Source organism: Apus apus, chromosome Z (genome assembly GCF_020740795.1).
Source record: "Apus apus isolate bApuApu2 chromosome Z, bApuApu2.pri.cur, whole genome shotgun sequence".
NCBI classification, from domain to species: Eukaryota; Metazoa; Chordata; class Aves; order Apodiformes; family Apodidae; genus Apus; species Apus apus.
The window spans coordinates 16,126,057-16,150,211 of record NC_067312.1 but is presented as its reverse complement, the minus strand read 5'-3'; the positions used below and the strand labels follow the sequence as shown (position 1 = coordinate 16,150,211).

At 38.9% G+C, this 24,155-nt stretch overlaps 1 protein-coding gene across 1 annotated transcript in view; it reads left to right on the top strand.

Annotated features, from left to right (window-relative positions):
- Positions 1-13,044: 13,044 nt before the first annotated feature.
- FGF10 (fibroblast growth factor 10) overlaps positions 13,045-24,155 on the top strand; it is a 60,751-nt gene continuing 49,640 nt past the window's right edge. Inside the window, exon 1 of the mRNA XM_051642596.1 lies at positions 13,045-13,617. Within this exon, the coding sequence (XP_051498556.1) occupies positions 13,281-13,617 (337 nt within the window). The 5' untranslated portion in view covers positions 13,045-13,280. The remainder of the gene's footprint in view (positions 13,618-24,155) is intronic.

The window sequence follows — 24,155 nt, the reverse complement described above, 5'->3', positions numbered from 1 at the left end:
CAAATGGAAAATACTGGGGGTAATTGGTGCAAGTTACTTCTGGGGAGATCTCAATGGGACATCAGAAGAAAATGTTTCCCTATGAGAACAGTCAGATACTGGAACAATCTCCCAAGGGAAGTGGTGAATTCCCCAACACTGCACACTTGTAAGACTCAGATGGTGCTGGGCTGTCTCATCTAAACTATGCTACTACTTAGAAGGGCTGGACCAGATGATCTTTAAGGTCCCTTCCAACCTTCAGTTCTATGATTCTATGTCCTGCTGGAATTCTGAAACTAAACCTGATTACTTCAAAGAGGGATTCAATCCAATGGGTGTCAACAATTATAACCATGAAAGGACAGACTTGAATTTCAGCACCTGCTTCATTTAAAGAGGAAACCTTTGACCCTATGCCACAATTGATGTTTTTCTGAACGTAAGTGTATGTAAAGTAGAAAAATTACACTATAAATTACTTAAGAAGAAGAGAGATAATTTTACCTAACACAGCTCAAGCACTTTGTTGGACTGGAGATGTAGACCTAAGTCCTCTTCAGGCAGAGATACTTGAACTGAAAGTCTCATCACATTAGTAAGAACCCATGGATAAAAAGTCATCTCTGTTTGTGCTTTCACATCAGTTTCCATGTACTGCATCCAATCTCATTTGAACAAAGATTTACCTGATGTGTCTAGATATTCAAAAGAGAAGAAGGCATCTTATTCTAGTATGGAAACAGTACCTAGGTCTCCAACAGAGTGGTAACTAGGTCAGAATATTTCCTCTTAGAAAACAATCTAGATGTAACAGGCTGTAGCTCCTTGTAGACGAGCCAAGCATCTGATACTTGGGGTCTGTGATGATGAACATCACAGTGCCCAAATCCTTCACTATGAACAGATTCCCACAGTAGTTATATTCTATGGAAATGGGATCTCACTTGTATACATGATGATATCTTCAGGCATCTAGCTTTTTGGGCAGGTCTTACAGTGTTTCTGTTGAGATTCCACTTTGTAACCCATGCATTTTCTTATAGAACTATGTAGGAAGAATGTTTTAGACATCTTGAGCTTACTGGTAAGAAATTACATTCTGACAGTCGTGTAAAGAATAATCAGCAACTGATCAGACATGCATCAAACATTATCCATATTTAGTTCACGTTCACAGTACCTTAATTTGCTGTCATACTCATTACAGCTGATCACAAGAGTGTTGTGAAAAGTGCCAGTGAAAGGACTGGAGAGTGAGGGTATGTGTATATGCACATATTTTTGAGGAGCTTGATTCAGTCTAGATTTGTGGCAGTATAAATTACAACTTCCTGTGTTTTTATTATTTAATTATTTGTTTAAATGTCAGTTATCTGAGGATATGATTCCTGGCATTGAGTTATTCCTGTTTTTCACATATTTTATCTATACAGAAAACAGCACAAAATCTGGCTCCATAAAGTACAAATACAAGACTACTTCAAACTGATGGAGTATTTACACAGTTAAATTTTTGACACAATTTACATGGTTGTATTTTCAGCAAAATTCAAAACTGTCAGGAGTTCTAAGAGCAAACATGCTGCAGAATTGATTTAGGACCTTTTGCAGGACCTGGATACAGCCTTGAGTAAGAGTGACAAATAAATGACATGACAGAAGAAGCCTTTCTGAGTCAGACAGCCATTCGTAACTTTTTTTTTTTTCCCTTTTTCAAGAAGGTTGGCTATATCACCAGCAAAAGATTCCTTCTAATTCAGCCGTAGAAGAGTAAAAGGAACTTAGTCTACCTGTTCTCTGCTACCACCACCCTCAGCTAAGTACTTTGGTGCACAAACCACATGCACACATACGTCCTACTTACCACTGTCATAGCAGACCAATGTCCAATATAGCAGAACAAGGGTAGCTGAAGAGGTCGTCATTTTCTCAGCTGTAAGGACGCATTCTTCAGACTAATTGGTTACAAATGTTCACTAAAAAAAGCAAAGTTATTCATATGTTACAGTAATGCAATAGTGCGTCTTGAAGACTTTAAATGTTGTTCACTTGTCTTTCTAAATCAAAATCACCCAGCAATTATTATGGAAAAAAAGAGCCAGTACTTAAAGCAAATGTCATTTTTAATCTAGAGAAAATTTGTATCCCAGAATTTAATGGATTGTTAGCATTCTCTTTTTTTCTTTTTTTTTTTTTTTAACAGAGAGCACTACTTATATATGAAGGCATAGCATAGCTAAAAAACCCCAGAGATTAGAAATAAAAGAAGAAGACTTTTGCTACTATGCTATTGATTTTTTTTTTTTACTTACATGTGATCAAGCAATCATACTGCCTGACAAGTATTCAGTGCACTGTGCAAAAGAAGCTGCTAAATAAATCAAACTCCTAGTGGATGTACACAAATAACACGAACATAACACACTGGGAAAAATATAGGAAGAAAAAAAATCAGCATACACTGCATGAGTATTAATTGCTATCTTCCTTAGTCCTGGGAATTTCCAGGGAATTTCTGGATTTGCCATGCCCTGATGTATTTTTTACAATTTGGTCAGTGCAGGAAAACCACATAGAATCTGTTGAAGTCAGCTGCCCAGAATCAACTGAAATTTGAGTCCTGTTTATTCTCTAAGTTTTGCAGAATTAAAGTTTGCAAGAGAGAGGATCCTCATAAAAAGAAATGGAAAATAAATTATTGTGAAAGGATGGGAGAGCTTGTTCTGTTCTTACTTATGTTGTAGTTTTGTGGGAGATGGCCCTTAGTAATGCAAGCATTTTGCTAAGCATTTAATCATGACCTATTTGGTTTCTTCAAAATCATTACAACTATAGAAAAATAATCCAGCAAACATCTAAATTCATCCTTACATGAGATCAGTTCCAACCAACACAACACAGCAATTTTCTTTCTAGCTTACTTTTGAAACTTCCCATGAAAAAGATCATACAACCTTTTAATGCTCATCAAAAACACTGAACATTGCATACAGAATTACTTTCTCCTGAGAGAACAACTACTTTAGTACCATTTTTTCCAGTTATTAAAATGTTAGTATCATTCAGAGTTGAAAAAGTGCCATGCAAAAATAGGTTTTTTTCTCACATTTTAGATATTTTTTAATCTTTTAAAAATCTTAATAATCTCACTCCAGGTACCCAGATTTCTACTAGAATTCTACATCAGAAGAACTTTTTATAAGCCAGCAGAAAGACAGAGTAGAAAAAGCTGAATAAACCCACCTCAGAGTACTTAAACACACACGTAGCTTTGAACATATGCGCTCTCATATTCCAATTTATTGGAAAATGCAGGTGCTTAAGCACATGCATAAGATATTGCCTAGATAGTTGGCAAAGGTTTCAAAGTTCTGTAGGGCCAAGCTCAGTTTTTCTTCAAGATTTGTAATAGATTAGAGGGCCTTAATTATGGATAGTATTTTCTATGTCACGGTATGCTGAGTTGACGTGTTTATTTCCCAGACGTTAACATCAGTCATTATCTCTTCATAGACATGACTTGCACATTTGCTCCTGTTGTAGACAACAATGCTTTTCACACATTAGCTGTTGCTGATTGATTCGCTTTTGTTAAAAGTCCAGGCTGGACATAGTAATTCTTGGAGCCAGGCCACTCTCTACCCGAAATTCTATTCAGTATTCAGAAAGGAGAACTACATGGGAGATGGCGTCCCAGCCATCATTTCTCTGCAGATGCTCCATATTTGCAACAGGACAGGCTGTCTCAGCATCCACAATACTGTTTGTTCTGAAAAATATTCAAGAACAGTTTCCATTTTGGAGGATGTGTGGCTTCTCACTTGCTCCTATTTGAGGACACTAAACAATTGCAAGAGAATGGAAGGATATTTCTACTGCAAACCAGCAGGGAGAAACTTGTCCAGTGGAGTTGTACACAAGCTCCCAGTCTTAGACTTCTGGGGGAGCACCTCCTACTGCAAACTGCAGAGAACAAAGCGATTTATTGTCCAAACCCCCGTCTTCCCAGAAAGCAAACTTGTGCTGGCTTATCTGATGATTTGAGCTCTTGACAAATTTGGATGCATGTCCATAGGTAATGAGGACCAGAAAGACAGTTTAGTAGTTATTAGTTAATACATTATTTGTAAATGCTTTTTTGAATTTGCCTGACTTATTGCCATTCGTTAACCATGAATCTAAATGTCTGTCTCTCATGTATGGCATTTTTTGAAGGGAGCATTTACCTGCCACTTTACTAACTACCTACCTAGCTAGCTAGATTGATAAATGAATTGCAGATTAATTAAAGAATTTTGTCCCTTTTGGCATCTGCCTGGAACAAGCTCCAACAACTGAAGCTGACCTGGAGCAATCTGAAGCAAGGGTCTCCACTGTTTCATTAAATCATTTGTACAACAGACTCACTGAAGTTCCATAGACAATAAAAGCACTGGTGTTTAATACCTCTGAAACTAAGCAAATACATTTATCCCTGCATCATCTGTGAATATTGTTGGTTGGCCTACAATGTATTTAGCCTTTCCATATGCTCTTCTCTGCATATAAAGCATTTTGTATCAATTAGTGTTTTTCCACAGACAACAGTCAATGTTTCCAATAAATAAGTAACTTGCTCTTTGCTGTTTACATTTCTGTTGTTCAGATAGGAAAAAAAGCTCCAAGATTATATTATTTTCCCAGTAGTCATAAAAATTTATAATTTGATGATTCAGGGCTGGAAGGAATAACAGAGGCAAGGCAACATCATAAGTAGAATAGAAGAGAAATTGAGGTGTCCCTTTAGCTTCTTCCCTCTATTCTTTGGGTGCAAGAAGCTCTTGTAAGAGCTACTCAGAATGAGCTTATACCATATACACCAGCTTCAACTGCTTGTTATGATCAGTAACGTTTCTTGGTTTGGCAAATTCCAGCCTGATTTAGGGAGTACATATCTGTGAGCTGCACTGAGAAAAACTGCAGCAGTTTTTTTTAGCATTTAGAAATACCAAAGAAGGTATTTTGGCAGTTATTGGAATGCAAAAACCAGCAGGGTCATTTTGAAAGTTCCATGCTTTTAACTGCGTATAGGGTACATAAAACGTGATGTCAAGTTTATTGAATCTGAAATGTAGGAGCCAATCATTACCATCAGTAACTGGCAATGCAGTTAAAATCTGCAACAATTGGATCTGTGTGGCCAGTTGTTACCCATATGCTACAAAGAAAAATAATCTCTTTAAGCCTCACAGAATGGATGACTGCTCTTCAGAGTTGCTTAAATCTTTTACATGCTGTAAACATTTTCAATAATGCTAGAAAGAAGATACCATATTGTTATCCTTTTTCTCTGTTTTTGATCTTAATAAAAACTGAATAGTCTGCTGATAAATATAGAACTAATTAAGCTGCATTTCCAAAGTTGTAATCAGCAGCTGGAGAGCACCCCAAAACAAAAGCAAATAATATTAAAAAAAAAAAAACAACACATCTCAGCAATGAGCTGACTTTGAGGGTCTTGATCTTTGATACAGAGCCTAGAACACCAGTGGGGTCTGGCTGTTCTTTCTGAAATCCAGGACTAAACAGTAAGATGGGTGTATCTAGCTGGACAATATCTGAATAACACTTTTCTTACTGATAACATTAAGGGTACTGGTATCCCCTAAGCTTTGAAGTGCTTAGGGAAAAAATCCCATATACTTGAGCTGATTGTACATTTGTTTTTTGTCTTCATGGTCACTTCAAGGAAATCTGTTTGTCACATGCATGTGAAAACTTATGGTCTTAGAAAAGCTGGTGCTCAACCCAGTGCAACACTTCTGTAGAAACAGAGGTGAAATGCATCCTGTAAGAGGTACTGTGCTACCTGTCTCTCAGATGATGCTGTACTCAGGAATGCGGAATGGAGCCCAGCCTGGCTTGCAGCAGCCCCAGCAGTGCCCGCCCAGTGGGAGGCATGGGGGGCTGTCACTCTCTTCCCAAACTCCTATGCATGTAAAGAGCTCACTTCCATCACCCTTCCTCACGCTGAGAGGTGCTTACTCACAGAAGTAATTCCAGTGACTGCTACAAATTAACTGACAAAGAAGAGGCAATTTGTGAGCTCCCCCTGCAATATGTGAGCTATTAACTAGCCCAGCTGGCTACCCTGGTTGCCTGTGGTGAGGCAAGCATGTTCAGCTGTTGGGCTGATGTTCCTAGCTGTCAACTCTGTTTCAAACATCTCCACAAGCAATGTCTAGAAGTGTCTTCTTCGCTCCCTTCCAGTAGCACTCAAGAAGCATGGCAGAGCTGCAGAGTTTTAGGCTTGGCTTTGTTGCTTCACTAAACAAGATCTCTAAACAAGATCTTGGTTGGATCCAGGTAGAGCACTTGATAGTTAGCACCTTTCAGGATACAGACACTGGTTCATAAAAAAGCTTATGTAACTTTTTTTTTTTCCTCCATTACAAGCCACACAAAAACCTTTTCCAGTAAATTTATTTTTATATTTCAAAGACATAAAGATGACATTCAAGTACCAAATTATCTCTCTTCCCTGAAAATCTCCAGGGAACTGGAGCCTCCATGTCACAAATAATAATTTTCACATCAAAAATTTTCACATCAGAAAAAACTTCTTTCCTGTGAGAGTGACAGAGCACTGGAACAGGCTGCCCAGAGAAGTTGTGGAGTCTCCTTCTCTGGAGACATTCAAAACCCACCTGGACATGTTCCTGTGTGATGTGCTCTAGGTGATCCTGCTCTGGCAGGGGGGTTGGACTAGATGATCTTTTGAGGTCCCTTCCAATCCCTAGGATTCTGTGATCTGTATAAGCCAACACATAGTTTCAGCTGAAGATTTGGATTCTGGGAATTATTAGTGAAAATTTTACAGTGTTTCTTCAGAAGAAGGTCTACTAGCAGTTAGAACGATCAGTATGGAAAAAAATAATGTCACTACTATCAGCATCACCAGTTACAAGGAAAATTCAGAGATGTATAGTTTTTTGTGGAAGGAGCGCATATCAGAATGCACAAAGTATTTCACAGAATTACAGAATGTTAGGGGTTGGAAGAGACCTCTGCAGATGAAGTCAACCCCCCTGCCTGAGCAGGACCACTACAGAACCTAGGGCAGTTCACACAGAAGAGTTCTGGTAGGCTCCCACATGGAAAATGCATGCTTAGATAATATTGAGTTGGGGGGCGGGGGAAAAATAATTAAAATAAAGCAGAATCTGCTAAGACCTGTCTGACATTTTCCTCTTCCTGACAGTTTCTAACAGTTCTGTTCTCAATCACTCATATTTATATGAGTATTTAAGAGGCCTGCATTCATGGTACTTCTATATGAAATGAGAAAGAAAAACAAATCCTCCAAGATGAACGTAAGGTCTTGAAAATATTGCCATTTTAATTGTTTGTGCAGCAGAGTATGCAAAACCAGCTGCCAGCAGACCATTACTAAACACGGTCAGTGTCCAACCCACAGACAAAGTTATTTATGGTACATGAAGCTCAATGTCTGGGGGTCTGTAGTCTCCTCTAGCTGACCTCTATAAAATGCATTTTTTTAACTTATTCTTTTTTTTAATAGCTGTATTTATTAAAAAAAAATACTGATATTTTCAAATGTCATACATCTCTTTGTCAAATATAGCATAACTACAAACATATTCTAAAAGAACGGCCACAATTAACATTTTAAGAAGAATAAACAAATTTCTTAATTGTCTACTTGAAGCACAGCATTCAGACGGTTTTGTTAATGCCTCCATGAGGGAGAAACACATTACTAATTTAAGTAATGGGGTCAATCCTGACTGGCTCAACAATTTATGTCTGTTCACAAGAAGATGTCCTGTGTGGTCCCAAGAGCTGCCATATTTTGACTGTTTCTTAAAAGAAAATCATAAAACAAGGTATATTCCAGCTAATCACTACTTATTGCCAGTGCAAGTCCAGATAACTCTTCATTCTTCCATCAGATCTCACAGAGTGAGGACCATCCCACTCCTCCTGCAGACTAGCCTCCAACTGGGCTGGGTACTTGGCCATTCCCACTAGTAACCCCTGGGTGGAACCAGCTCTGGCTGAATTACATTTTGGTTATCTCAGACTAATTTTGAATGTGTCTGTTGTTATGTCTGACCTCAAAATGCAAGTCATTTTGAAATAAAGAAGAAATGCTGAAACAACCATTTTATTAACATCTGCTAAAATTTGCTTGAGTTCTTCTCCAGTTTTGGATACTTATTTGGAAAGGAGTGAGCACAGAGGAGCCAAGGTGTAGGCTTCACATGCTACCAAATCCCACTGCAGGCAGCTAAAACAGTATTCTGATTTTGTGTGTCTTATTCCAGTTTCATACCAGAGATGAGTTAAAACACCTGCAGTTCTGGCCTTTCAGAACATAAGGGTATATTTTATACATTGCTCTATACCTAAAATTAGAATAATGTTAGTATTTTGACAATTTTAAATTACATGAAGGTGCATGAAATCGTGAAAAATATAGACAAATACAATGATGGTGATTTTGCAGATTTCTCAGAATAAAACAACTGTAGTGGGGTTTTTTTTGGTTGGTTTTTTTTTGGTTGGTGGTTTTTTTGTGTGTGTTTTGGGTTTTTTTTGTCCCTTAAGCTGTATGAAATTTTTCATTCAGATTAAATACAAGGCTTTCAGTCCCTGTTGTTGTTGGGCATGAACTCCCTGGTGTAACAACTTCAACAAGTAGCACTGCTTCTCAAATCAAACAGCTTGTCTCATTCCTGATGGTTAATTGTGAACACTGTGTGCCACTGCCCATTCTTTATAACAGAGATAAGTGTTTTACAACACTACCAAGTACTGCAGTTAGGAACTGACAGGTAGACAGAGGCACCTGAGCTGTCACTGGCATTTGGCGTTCCTCATCTCATCTCTGATATTCCTGGCCCAAACTCTCTCAATGAAACCACAAGCAAATTTCCCAGCACCTTGAATAAGAACAGATTTGTGTCCCATGACCCATTTCTCATCATAGTGTAAGCAGTAAATGCTCATGATTGCTATGTAGCAATCAAGATTGAGGGGCTGATGACATCTGAGGGTGAATTGACTGTAACACTCAAAGGCATAGACTGAACTCATTTACCACACCAGGAAAGATAACACAATGTGTAAAGAAAATCATACAATGCAAAATCTATTCCAAACACCTTAAAGTATTACCTCTCTGATTCAAGACAGAATAACTTAACAAAAAAAAACAACAACAATAAAACAAAACAAACAAACAAACAAAAACAACAAACAAAACCCGCAAAAAACCAAAACCAAAATTACAAAAAGAACCCAAAAAAACCCCAAAAAAACCTCAAGACATCCTTCCTGATGAGCAAATGGCAAAAAATTGACATAAACTATTGCTGCATGTATCAAACCATATTTTTACAAGACTTTTTAATTAAAATTCACCTATGCAATTCATTTCCCTGAACATTCTTTAGCGAGAAAATAGCTCTAAAAGAAAATTCTTAAAGTAAGTTTTCTACTTTTTGCACATTTTTTAGAAAGAGTTTTCTTTATTTCATTCTGGATGGGTCAATGTAATTCAGCATTTATAAAACTGCAGTGCAGGAAACTTACTACAGAATCTCAGAGCACCAAAAGGCAAAACAGAAACACTGTATCAGAAGCCTCAGGTACCATTTCTAGTCTAAGGCCTGTACTGAAGGTAGCTGCTTTTCAAGATTAGCAATGGAACAATTAATAAAGGAACCCATTAAGGTCTGATTGTTGCTGCTAAAAAGGAAGGTTGAATTTCAGTCCTTTGAAGTAACTGAGAATGATTCAGGCCTCATTACAGAGATATAATCTACATTCATACATTTATGTTAGTGATTCAAATCTATTGGGACAGATTGAATTCCGTTAAATAGAGCATCTTTCCTGTGGAACTTTTCTCAGGCTTTCTCAGGCTAACCTAAGAGGTGACCTGACAATACAAAGTAGTGAGGTATTTAGGGATTCAACTGTGCTATAAAAGAAATGCTATACAGAAAGTAGAAGAAAGAATGAGATACAATCTAAAAAGCTATGTCAGCTTTTCATTTGGACTCTGTTTTGTAAATGCACTCCCTGTCATCACAATGGGATAGAAAAGGATTCTAGGCGTTGTAGTAGTTTTAAGTACTGCACTGAATACTGCACCTGCCAGAAGCAGATTTAAAATGAAATTCCGGGTATCTGGATTTTGGTTTTAACCACAAGATCTTACAACCAACATACAGCCAATCACAAGCTAGAAACACAACACTTCTTGAGTAAATTCAAGAGACTACCTATATTTTTTAATGAACGGGCATTAAATTTATCTGTTTGACCCCCGAACTATTATCCTCTCCTGCCACCAAATATTCAAAAAGCTGATTCATTGTCTTTTCCAGCATTTAACAGGAAAAATATTTTTTAAATTGAAACATTTCTGAAAATGTATAATTTAAAGATATTATAGTAAGTATTTATGATTTAAGCTGCTGAAATTAAAAAAACTCCAATTTTAGAAGTAACACATTGTAGCTTTCCCAAGGTAGGCAGCAAGCAAACAACAACATCAGCTTTGTAGACATACATGTAAGCTTTTTCACCAAAAAAAATGAGTAAGCTTTCACCAAAAGTAAGCATTCATAAAACTAAGCTTTAGCTTTTCATTTTGGTTTTATTTCTTTATTTTTATATTATTTGCCACAAAAGGAAAGCCTAAATTGGATTCACACATGCACAAAAAAAAAATCTGAAATGCTTTGCACTCAGTGCAAATACATGCAAAGTAAATACTCTGAAGTACCATAAATAACATCATAAAACATATTGATTCGAACATTAAATGGTTTCATTTTTAAGGCTGTTTAAATGTCACCCTCAGAAGCTGAACGCATAAATTTAGGAGCCAAGTCTCTCTAGAATAAACAACATAATTGGAGAAAAAAAATTCTAATTTCTGTTGTGAAGTTAATATAGTTAACATCCTAATCTAATGAATCAGTATAATTTTAGAACTATGTGTACTTTTCTTTATTTTTTGTTGTTCAATTTAAGATTTATTCCAAATGCCAAATGTAATTGTACAGGCAGTTTTCCACTGCATTCCACTGATCTGTGTTACTAAGACGCCTCTATTTCAAAAAAGTTCTGGCTTTATGTATTGAGCTTCTCACTGTGTTTCTGTACTGCCTCACTTCTGCACTACTCCCTTCGCTTAGTGAATGTTCCACCTACTTGATTTAAAAAATAATTATTTTACAATACTAAATACTGAACGAAAAATTTACCATCTTGCATGCTGCCCATGTCCTGTCAGTCCCTGATCTCTTATTCTGGTGTTAAATGATTAGTACAGTTTATGGAAGATGCCTATTAATTACTGGCAAAGTTGACAGTTCAGTAATGGGCTAAAAATATGAATCTGTCACAACATTCAGTATATTAAATGAGAAATCCATTAGGAGAGATAGAATCAAAGAAAAAAATATATATTCCTCTCCAGGAAAGTAACAGCTTAAAAAATCTCTTTGAAATGGCCTTGAAAGTGGAAAATTCGTTTCTTTCTGGGAATTAATACTGTGTTAGTTTTGTTTTGTTTAAAAAAAAAAGGCAAAATACTCAGGTTTTATGGGGAAGCCTTTGTAATCCCAATAAAGCCCCTTTTGCTTTGAAGTCAGATGCGTGATTCAGTAAATGACTCATGTTAGCAATTAGAAAATGGTCATTTAGGGCCCTGATTTCTTTAAAGACAAGGAGGGTGAGGGTGGGGAAAGAGACACAATAAATCTTGAGAGGCTTAAAAGGAAGAGCAGGCTAAAGTGTGAACTTTTTGTTTCAGCAACGGAAGCGAGAAATCAGTGATTCATTAAAGGAGGGAGAAAGACCTCCATGGAAGCTGGCAAAGAAGAAGGAAAAGGAGCTAATTATGTCTCTTCCCTTTTTACTCTCTCTGACCAGCATATAATGTGCTTTTCCAGGGTCTGCCTGTATACACTTCTTTCCAACCTCTCCACCCAACCCCTCCTCCAGCTGGGGGAGGGGGAGGTCTAGCAGGCAACAAGCTCCAGGTGGCTTTCTCAAGCACTTCGCTGCCAAAAAAATAAAATAAAATCCTCCGCTAGAAAACAAGTTTCTTGGGGGTGGGAGGGGGGGGAAGTGCGGGGGGAGGGGGAGGGAAGCCTCCCTAGAGGGGATTGGTTCAGCCTGGAAGACAGGGAAATTAGTAAAGCATGAGTCTCTAAGCCATGCTGGTGGCCGCACTCCGAGGAGAAGAACGCTTTAGGGGCAATTAGCAGCGAGCCGAAGGCGGCGGCTGCTGCTGCCGCTGCAGCCCGGGAGGAAGCGAGGGCAGCTCCCGGGGCTCCCTCCGCAGCAGGCACCACTCGCTCCGGCTGCGAAAGGGTTTCAGATGTCCCACCGCTGCTTGACCCCCTGCAAATAAGGGTTGACCACCAGAGGCACATCCCACCTCTGACTTGTAATCGCTGACATTTAGGCTACAGCTTCCAACCTGTTTACAACCAAAGGGGGAGGGAAAGGAAAGGAAGGGGGGGAAACAAGTTGGGATTTTTTCCCCCTCTCTCTCTCTCTCTCTCTCTTTCTTTCTCTCTCTCTCTCTTTCTCTCTCTCTGGATTTTTTTATTTTTTTTTTTAATACTGTTCTGGAGAATTCAAGCAAAACAAAGAAACTGCCTCCTCTGGGGTTGTCAGTGAGAAAGGACGAGTTGTGCAACTGGTTTGGGATTTGCAAAAAGGCAAGGGGGTGGGGAGCAAAAGAAGGTGCAAAGCCACAAAGTGTGTGTGTGTCTGTGTAAAGGGGTATGTGTGAAAAATCCCTTCTAGCACCCCTTTCCGCTGGTTATTATTTATTTTTGTTGTTGTTGTTCACTTTGCTGTCATCTATTTTTCAGACCTTTCTGCATCTAAGATGGTGAAGAAAGGAGTAAGGAAGAGAACAAAATAACTACTGGGAAGTCTCAAACCAGGTTGGGGAGTGTGTGCGTATGTGGGGGGGTGGGGTGGGGAAGAGAAAAAGGAAAGAGGATTAACTACAGCAACCCCCCAAAAAAACCCAACAGCTTTTTTCTCTGAGGGAGGACTCGAAGGATTAAAAGGCAGCAACTTCTGAGGCGGTTTGTCCCGAGTTATGGATGTTGGTGCACCTACTTCAGGCCAGATCAGAGTACAGAGGGATCTAACCAGAAGCAGCAACCACCGGCTCTCCACTTGCCTTTTACCAGGTTTTACCCTTCCAGTATGTTTCATTTGATAAGACATTTTCCAGCGCCCAGAGTTTCAGTACAATGTGCAAATGGATACTGACAAATGGTGCCTCAGCCTTTTCCCACCTGCCTTGTTGCTGCTTGCTGCTGCTCTTCTTGGTGTCTTCTGTGCCTGTCACCTGCCATGACCTCGGCCAGGACATGCTGTCCCCGGAGGCCACCAACTCTTCTTCTTCATCATCCTCCTCCTTCCCCTCGTCCTTCTCCTCTCCTTCCAGTGCGGGGAGACACGTGCGGAGCTACAATCACCTCCAAGGCGACGTGCGCAAGAGGAAGCTCTACTCTTACAACAAGTACTTTCTCAAGATCGAGAAGAACGGCAAGGTCAGCGGCACTAAGAAGGAGAACTGCCCCTTCAGTAAGTACGGCTCTGCCGCCGCGCTGCCGTGCAGGGGCCGCCTCCCCCCCGAGCGCCCCGGCCGCGGCAGCCCCGGAGCGCCCGAGCCCCCTCGCTGGGCAGGGAAGGGGAAGGTGATGCCTGGGCGGGGAGGGGGCAAGGGGCAGAGGTGGGGTGGGCTCCTCTGGGACGCCGTTCCCCGCCAGCCCACATCTGCACATCTCTCCGGTTACATTTGTTTTGCAAATGGCTTCGCCGAGCACAGTGTGTTGTTGGTTTTTTTTGCCTGGCAGAAGAGCAAATTAGAAAGATTTGTAAGGATGTGGCGTGGAGTGTGTGTGGGGGGTCATTGTCTCCTGAATCTGAAAATCATTATCCCCTGTCGTTAAAGTGCCTTGACGAGAACGCTATATTGAAACAATGCATCGATTTCCCCCTCGCGCACACACACTCCTCTCCCCGAGCCGCACGAGAGCTGTATGCTCCTCTTTCCCCCTCCCCCGAGCCTGGCACAGGGGTTTGGTTTGCTTTGTCTTTTTCCTTCTGGCTGTGGTTTTGCCTGGGCTTGCTCTCCGCTGTGGGGGTGTCCGGCGGGTGCTGGGAGCCGGTGCGCGGCCGCGCAGCCGCCCCCGGTGCGGCGATGCTCTGTCGTGCGCCCCGCCGCTCCCGGGCGGCAGCGCCGCGCACCGCTACTCGTCCCACTGTAAACATCTGGGGTTGGGCTCGCACAGACCTCACACGCATTTGTCTTTTTTTTTTTTTTTTTTTTTTAAGAAATTATTTCAAGGTGAAAGTTATATGGGCTGTTTCCATAGTTGTAGTTTCAACCTTTTTTGTACTACTAATTAGGCTTTTAGTAAAAGCATGCATCTGGTGATGTATTTTTTTAATTTTTTTTTTTACTGTTAGTGCTAGAAATGTAACCTTTATTTGGCTTTCCTGTCTGTGCCGTCTCAAATTGAAGTAAGTGTAGTAAATCACAGCATACTGTATTGTAACTCTTAAGTGACTGTGTCCAGCTGAAGTACCATGCTGAGAAAGTAAGCTCAGTTATGCAAGTGTTGGAGGAAACTCTCTGACTTGCTTCACTGGTGAAGAAACACATTTTGGTTGTTTTACATAAACCCAGATAAACCTGGGGATAAATCTTCTGTTAAATTAAAACAACTTTAGGTGACTGAATTAGATCCCTTGCTTGCTAATGTGCAAAGTACTGATACCTCAGCAGGTTGCCATTCTGTATGATAGACATTACTGTTAATTCAGCTGTATTTCTATTAAATACCCATAACATAGGCTTACAAACAGGGAGGAGAGGGCTGCTGTATCTTGTGTCACTACTTCACTTGCTCCACCTTGCAACTTCATATTTTATCATGCATTTAATATTTGTAAAAGCTTTAGATGTCAAAGCAGCTGAATCTTACCACCTCTCTCTCTGTATTTCATAGCCTAATTTTTGAAAAACAGAGCTATGATGAAGTCTTAATTTTTTATGCATTTGTGTGAAATCAGGTATAGCACTGCATTTCTTACATCACTTTTGTTTGTGGAGGAGGACAGCATCATTGTCCTAAAATGGGATTCAGAAAGGTTTCTGTGTGACCCTGAGAACACCAGCCATTCTCTGCACAGCTGCCAAAAAGGCTAGTAGAGGCCCAATCTGACAGCAGTGAACTCAGAGAAGTAGCCACTCATTTGAGCAGCTCCACTTAGCCAGGAGAACTGTTCAGGGAATGAATGTGTACACATGCTGACCTGAGAGATCTTGCCAGGAAGAGGAAGAATACTCTGAAATACACATATACCTCTTTCCACTCTTTCACTGTACATCTAAGAACAACACCCTGCGACTACAGGGTGAGACCCTTTTTTTCCTAGTTTTCTAGTTGTTGCATTGGAAAGAGAATTGGCATTCTTGGTTATGTCATGGTTACTGTCACATTTGCAGAAGATCTGCTGAAGGAGAGGAGAATGATTTCCTATAAAAGCAAAACAGTATATTTGTTACACATGGTTGCATCATGCCCCTCAAGTTTATATGCAGTAAAGAAAGAACTTCCATAAGCTTAAAATTTGTAACTTGCTAACCAGATTTATATCAAAAAGTCAGACCTAGACCATATTTGAATGCAAAAAAATTAGGTTCTTGTTAGCAGAAGATAAAGTGTCACATGTTCTTCTTTCATAGCCATTATAATTTGCAGTGTGAAACTGTGTTTTTACAGAAAACACTGAGAGCATTTAAGAATATAGTTGCTGCACCTTTATTTCAAGGTTGTCTATGTAGCAAAATGTTTCAAGTGATTAACAAAATCTATGCTTTTCATAATGTGTAGCTGTGCCATCATAATGCTGCCATAATCCCCAGCTTGACTGATTCTATGCAAATATGTGATATCTTTAAGATAGTAAAAACTATGTAATCACATCGGAAGACATACTGCCCTGCATAAGGGTTAGTCAGCCAGCCCACAAAATTGTAGCTTATTTAACATTAAAGGTTACTTAATCTCCAAGATCCTCTTTCAAAACCATGCCTTCTTAGACAAATATTAGTGAATTTGACATGCAAAACTTTGAAATATTCTAATGTGCAGACTAATTTTCTTTTTCTCATATGTTAATGTTTAAAATCCACTTATGCTGCAGTAAACCCTTATCTGTAGGGCTGTAAGATCATGATATGTTGTGTAATTAGACAACAGCTTTCATGGCTGGCTGCCAATTATGCACTGTCAAGTAAGAAGAGCAGTTGGACAGAGTCAGAATAAACATTCAGAAAACAGAATTTAGTTTCCAGCTTTTAAATGGCTCAAGTGGCATTCATAGATTTGCTCTATAAATATTGTGTAGAGTGTGCTAACTTAAAGTTTACTCTGGCAGATGTCTTCCAACCTGGTTGCTTGGAACTGTTCCATTATCCTTTCTCTACCTACAGGGTAATGGGAACAGAAGTGGCTTCTGAATGCTCTGTCAGGAGGCTGAGGGAACTTGCAGCATTGGGCACAGCTGGAGGGTGTCTGTCACTAGATAGAAGGAAGACACTTTTTAGTTGTGTTGGTTTTTTTAACTTGTTCCTTACATCTGGTGGTTTGTCCTGGAAATGCAACCACTAGCTAGTCCCATAGTATCAATGCAATGAAGCTACTTGACCCTATTCTTGAAAGAGCCCCTGCCGTGCATGAATAAGGAGAGCTATACTGCCTTCTAGTTACTTAAATAATAGTTGGGGATAAAACAGAATGAAAAAGCCTCCAAAGAGCAACTACAAAAGCTTTCACTATAACTTGAGTCTGGGATGATCAAGAAAAGCTTAAGCCACACATTAAAATAGAGAGAGAATTGCATGGGTGCAGATTCTGACTTTACTTGCACACAGAAATCTTTCTTGAAGATGTGAAGCTGTTTGGGTTTAATGGAGGGCACGCATTGAACTACATGATACATAATAAGCTGGTTCAGGGAAATCTGAACATATTTTGGAGTGTTACACTGTTTTCAGTTGACTTTTAAGGCAACTGTTAATAATACTATGAAACACACAGACTTCAAATTTACAGGACAGATTTTAGCAGCTGAAGAACGGTAACATAATCTGTGATGTTTAATTAGCAGCAGCTGACCTGCAGTCTGTAGAGGAAGTTCTGCCTGAGCAAGGATTGCAGGATCAGGCCATTATTTAGGTACATGTTTAGGGAGTGGAGTCTGTGTCATTGAGCCTGGATATTAGTGGGAGGAGTTGCTGGAGCGATTCCTGTGGGCTTCGGACCAAGCAGTGCTATGCAGAACCTACGGTAGATGGCGGCACAGCCACTGCCTGGTGTCACCTCTGCTCTAAGTAGGTGGACAAGAAAGGGCTGCATCCTCAGCTATATCAGACAATTTATCTCAATCAAAGCTAAAAGGGCTTACACCAGCTGAGAGGCTGTTAACTGGCTTCTGAGCATCCAAAGGGGATTAATCCAGAACAGGGCAAAAGCACTGCAATTGCAGAGTAGGTGTTCACTGGGGGCAGACCTGCTGAAGTCCCTGATAGTTTTTCGTTTTGCGTTAGTTAGTGTATCATCAGATTAGTGACATAGTGCATAATAGCAGGAAAGTTTTGAGCCTTATTCTGTATCTCTTAAGTTTCTAAACAATCACTTTACTAGCGATGCTGAGCATTACTACTGAGGGTTTTAAGTGTGTACATATCTACCTGGCATATAAATACAGATTTCTTCTATATATTGAGCTATATATAAACTGCATTAAATGAGTATCAGTTTGATACCCAGCTTTTTGCTTATACCACAGGTATAAAAAATCATAAAACTTGATAGGTATCTTAACCTCAGCTGTAAAGCTCAAACCGGATTAGAATACCTGGTAGAATGTTATTTTTCTACCAAACATTTTTCAAGCTATCTCTTCAGGATTATTGACTCCTCATGAGCTGGTGTTTGACAATCAATGTGAGAACTTTTCTTCGTTTTCCAAAAGCCTGATTAGTAGGCATATGTGTCTTGTTTTGTTATCCATAGAAGCCTGGTTTAATTTTTTACCAATCAAGATTACTTAAAATAGGAAATAATACTGTTTTAGTGATGTAATTTGAAACTTAGGTTCTTTCATATGAAAAGTGAGACTCTTACGGAGATGATTTCTCACTTTGGGTCTTGCTTTTGGTTTGGTTTGTTGTTTTTTTCCTCTGCAGAGCTCAGTTACATAATTTATAACCAGCAGTATACAATCTTAGGCACGTAGGATTTATGAATGTGGAAGAAATTGTACTATTTAACATCTACATGACACTCTCCTGTTACCCTTTCTGCATTCCTGCTTTGGGGACCCTCCATGCTGATACTATAGCTCTGTCATAAATCTGTTGAAGATATACAGTTATAAGAAGTCTTTTTGTCTTCATAAATCTAACTTACAGCCACCTTAAAAAAAAAAAAAAAAAAAAAAGGCAGTTTCAAGTTTGTTCTCCTTAAAACCTCAGAATAAAGCAGAAGAAAGGGGCATGTAGGCTTATAGGTGCTGTGCTGCTCTTTTAATGGGAGGGTTCTCAGGTAGTGGCTCAGTTAAAGCTTCCCTTGAAGATGGCGTTAGCTGAGTGAGCACTATAGAATGTGCTTACACTTCTGAAACATCTTGGATGCATTCACTCATAGGATAAGACCCTCTGTTTTGAAATAAGGCATTTTAAGATGACTTTCAGATGTCTTTGAGCTGTGTCTGAATAGGGGCCTTTTCACTTCAAATGGGAGTCAGATCAGATCCTGCAATAGGGGAGTTTTCATTTATTCCACAGAGCCCTTCATTTTGGAAAACGAAAAACCCTTCTATGAGCAAATATTATTAACCTGTGGTCTTATGTTAAAAATAGCAGGTACTAGTATGAACACAGGGCAACATCTCCCATCAAGGTAGATTCCAGAGCTCTCTGAGCAAGTAAGATTCTAAATAGCAAAAGAAAGATTCAAAATAGGAAAAAAAAAATATTTGTAAGCAATATTATATTTCTATTCTTAAAATTTGGGATGGTAGAAATAGTCTTAGCAAAGCAGAGAAATTATTTGGTCAGGCTGGGATTTGTTATAATGCAATGACCTGGTTTTGCTTCTTTGTTTCCTGTTTTCTGAAGAGCTTTCTGAATCTAGCTCTTATTTAATTCCTTCTTCCTCAAAACAGCACGGAGTTGAATTTTAGTTGACACGTTTTGAACACCTGCTACCACTGCTTGTAGTCTGCATTAGGCATTGAACTACCTACCCTAATATTCTGGAATTTATAATCTGATGACCTCCTTGCCACTTTGAATAGCACAAACAGTCTGAATCTTTATCACCATTAACAACAACAGTCAGCTGTATGAGACTGCATGGAAAAGTAACTTTTGCTTGCTTTGGGCTATGAAAACCAAATTATCAGATCAGAAAAGGAGGCTGTATTTATTTCACATTATCACACTTAAGTTTCTTGGTCAGTAGGTATACTAGTACTTACCGAACAAATTCTCATGGTTTTTCTTCAAAAATTTATTTTGATGCAGTCTTTTTAAATATTGCAGCTCTCAATTGCTCAGATGCTTTGAACACAAAAGAAGAGTCAATGGTACTTCCAACCATTAGCTCTGTTAACCAAAAAGACCCTTACCTAGCTATATTAGTTGCTTGTTTCTAGTGCTAATTCATTGTAAAACATCTTGGTTAGTTACAACATAGTAAAAAGGAAACAGGAAATATTATTACATGAAATTTTGAAGAGTCAGTCTGAGAAAATTCTCTGTTTTTACAAAGAAAATTGAATCTTCAAGGGTAGAAGTGAGGAGGAAGTGGCTTAATCATTAACCACTGAATGGATATTAAAACTGAATTCATTAGCTGAGTGGATTATTAAACCTGATTATGCTACTTCATGAGTACAGTGCAACAAATGGAAGTTGCAGGGGAAAGAAATGGTTACAAGTGGGCCAGGTCACATGCTAAGTAACTGCTTTATGGCACTCTTTGCTTTTAAATTAGGTCACTTGTGTTCCTTCTTTGAACATTCAGTTCTAATTGCAACACTAAATCAAAGAATACACTCAAAGTAGATTCCCATGTAAGGTGGACAACTGGACAGTGCCTTTTTACTGCTGCTAACACGTGCATCCAATTACTGGGTTGATATACTCACAATGTCAGCTGTAAAGCATTCCCCTATTTTATAGTTAGCCTAAAGAATTATTAGCCTGTCCCCTTTCACATTTACCTCTAAATAATCTGTCAGTAGTGTATATCTTCTACAGTTAAACAGGAATTTTCACAAACATCGAAGCTGACTTTGGGGGGGAAAAAAAAAAAAAAAAGAAGAAAAAAAAAGAGTCAAAACTACGTTGAAATTTTCATGCTTTTTCTCACTCTCCTCTTCCATAATTTCTGGTGGTGTGCAAGAAAGGAAAAGGCTATGGATACTAGGAACACTAAAGCTCATTAATTTTATGTAAAAACAAAGGTCAGATCTTTCATAAACTTTGATTTAGTAAAGCAATATTATGCCTACTCCTTTCATGGTGGAAAACATATGTGAAGGACAATAAACGTCATTGTTTTTTTGCAGTTCTGTCTCCTCTTCCTGCATGAGGAGCAGAAGTGAAAATGGGGGGGTGGGGGGTGGGGCAGGGATGAGTGAATGGCTCTTCCTTCTTCTGTCACTGAAATTAGGGGTTCAAACATAGCATAGAAATAAAATAAACATAAGGTTTTTTTCAGGTTCCTGATGCACATCTGTGAAGCCACAGTCAGTGTGTGTGGGAGTTGTGGAGGGAACACTGAAGCAGTTTGGAAGCAGTCAGGATGTTGTTTAATTGGAATGAAGGCATGGTGCTAAGTGGAGGCTGAGTATAAATCAATGATATCGTGCCCGCATTAGAGGAAGGGGATGGGAAGTGTCATGAGTGCCAGAGCAACACTAGAAAGGATGACAAGAAAAAATAGAGGCAGCATGTGTCATGAGTGGGAGAGAAGCAGGGAGAGGGGGAGTGTGGCTTACTGGTTTTGGCAGCTGTCAACTGTCAGCGATGTTGGATTGTCCTGTCTCATATCATGGCATCATCAGTTTGCTCACAGCATGAAGCTATGAAACCATTAAGTTGCCTGTTGAATTTGTCTGAATTTGTCTTAAAGGATGGAATCAGTGTGTGGATATTAACTCTTCCCATTCCCACTTTCATTGTGTCTGACCATATTCTATAGATCCTAAATACTACTCGGTACGTGCTCGGGGATTCTTTTCTTACATTCCCCTCTTAAAAAGGTTTAATAACCTGCTTTATTACTAGTGTCAAAGTCAGTGCTGACTACTTGCAATCAGAAAAGTGGGCAAACTTGCCATTGCAAGTAATATGCTATTTTAAAGGAGTCACAAGCAAAGCCATGTTAAAGAAGAAAATGTTTAGGTTTTTGTTGGTTGGTGTGGGTTTTTTTCAATTTTTCACTTTGTGAGTGCTATCCACTATATTTATGAGAAATTTATACCTGGAGGACATAAAGACATCCTAAACTTCTATGTGTTTTAATCTTTTGAGGGTGGAATAGGGCGTTTTTATGGTGGATATGTTTAATGTTATCAAGTAGGTCATATTTTGTAAGGTTATCTTTAAGATTTGAAGCAGTTACATTGTTGCAAGTTCATATATTCAGTAGGTGTTACTATAGTGGGCAAGGGAACGTATACTCTATAGTAGGATGCAGAATGGCTGTATTTAATAAGTTAATTTTATAAGACTGCAGTTTTAGTGCCAACTTTTAATACATTTTGCTGAATTTTTAGGAGATGCTAAAGTTCCTGATCTTCACTGAAAGAGTCTTTTGACTTCAGTGCAACAAAGTTTGATCTCGGTGTCTTTCCCAGGCATTTATCTTTTTCCCAATGGCTTTCCTGGAAGTAAACATTAAAAGTGTAAAACATGTTGAGCTGAAAGTACCTCTCTCATCCATATCTTAGTACCTGTGACACCTGTTCCTTGGAGGCAAGGAAGCTAATGGAAACCTTACTCTGAACTGCAACCTTGTCTGACTTCACTGTGTCCCTCTCTGTCTCAAGGGATGTATAGCAGTGCACATGGCCCAGGTTCTGATGACAGGACTCCCTTCCTTTGCCAAAACACTACTGCTACAGAACAGCTACTCCATCAAGGTTGAAACTAAAACGGTTGGGAAAGAAAAAGTCCAACACCAGCTCTCTTTGTGGAAGAGCCTGTGATTTTTTTTTTTTAATTTTAGAAAAATTGTTAATGACAATGATGAATTTTTTAACAAGATGAGACTGAAACACAGAAATGCTGGAAGGATTGTGGGAAACTAAAGGCTCATGTTCTTCACCAGGTGCTGTGAAGTTACTTTGGACATAAAGGGAGCTCCTCCTGCAACATAGAAGAGGAATCTGTTTATAGGGAGGGGCACAATATTGAACAATTTGGCACAAGGATAGCCCTTGGGAACTAAATTTTGAGTTTTGAAAGAGCCATAAAATATTAGGTATTGTGAAATATCAGGTCTCATATTTGTTTGTTATCCATTGTACCCCAAAATGTATAAATATATTTGACTCTAATCTCTCTTTGGCTCTTTGCTGCTTCTAAAATTAGGATAGTAATACTTCCTACATGAGCAAGGGTGTTCTGAAAACAAATTATTTGTTAAACATGCCAGTAACACTGTGATGAGTGCCAGGAAAAAAAGCCTACCCAAAGGGTAATCATTCTCCTTTCACAGAAACATTTTCATACAAGGAATAACAAAAGCAGGGTTTTTTTTCCTCTTACAGAACAGGAAAGAGCAAGCTACTTCTCTCCACCAGACTTAGGCATTTGCATTTTTACTAGAAAAACTTAAGATTCCTCAGAATCTTGCCTCTCTTGCAAGCACTCTGTCAAGGTTACTCAATACACTTTTTTTTTTTTTTTTTTTTTTTTTTTTTTTTTTTTTTTTTTGCATAATACAACAGTTAATGGCAAAATAGCTCCTAACCAAACAGCATGAACATAGGCACAAATTGGATCTGTCCTGTCAAGCTGAGCTCTAGATCCGGTTGTGCTGCATGAGCGCTATAGTCACAAGCAATGTCAAAATTTATTTTGCTTTAAAGGTATGAATATCAACATTCTTCAGCTCAAGGATCTATATGAGTGCCTTAGTTAAAAAGCCAAAATATAATTGCGATTTCACTATCTTTTTTTTTTTTACTGTCAGGTATTATCAGTCAAAGAAATTTGAACATAATCTCTATCTAATGTTTACTGTATTAGGCCCTATTATATTTGTATTTGGGACTGGCTTAATTTCCTTGAAGAGTTTTCTATGTGTTGGAGTTGAGCTACCGAAATTTTTGCTTGTGTTTTATTTTTTTTTCTACCTTTTCATTATTGGTACTTCCCCTTTAGTGTCACAGACATTATTCTTTCAGTTTAATTTACTACAGCTTCACATGTCACAACTTCTGTTTGAAATGACAGCCATCCAAGTTAAAGTCTTTTCAACTTCAGTGAAAACACATATAATGAGGCTGACACTTGGCTCATGTGGTATTAATCTGGTCTCTTGGTCATTTCTTCTGTGTCTCCTGCTGCAGTCTGCTCTCAAAAAGACATATCTGCAGCTGGGGAGTACATAAGATTAACTTCCGCCTCTCTGTGGCTTCTTGCCTCAGACCACACACCAAATAATTCCTCAAAGCATTATCCAGATTTGCTCAAAATTCACCACACTTGCTTTATTCCTTCATTCCTACCACACATGCATTTGTGGACTCTGCTTGCAGATGACTCTGCTTGCAAAACAGGAAACATTTTGTAAAGAGGAGGATTTGTAGACAAACATTATTGTAAAATATCTATAGTAATTTTTCTGTGGAACTTTTCCCTTTTTGGTTTTGCTGATTTTATAAATGTACACAGTAGACCATACGGGTCAGCAAAACATAACCTTTCTTTCTTTTTTCAGCTGTTCTCAGGGTATAACAAAGACTGATGCATCTTTTCAGTACAGACTGAATTATATCAACTCCTGTATCCAGAATGAAATTTTTAA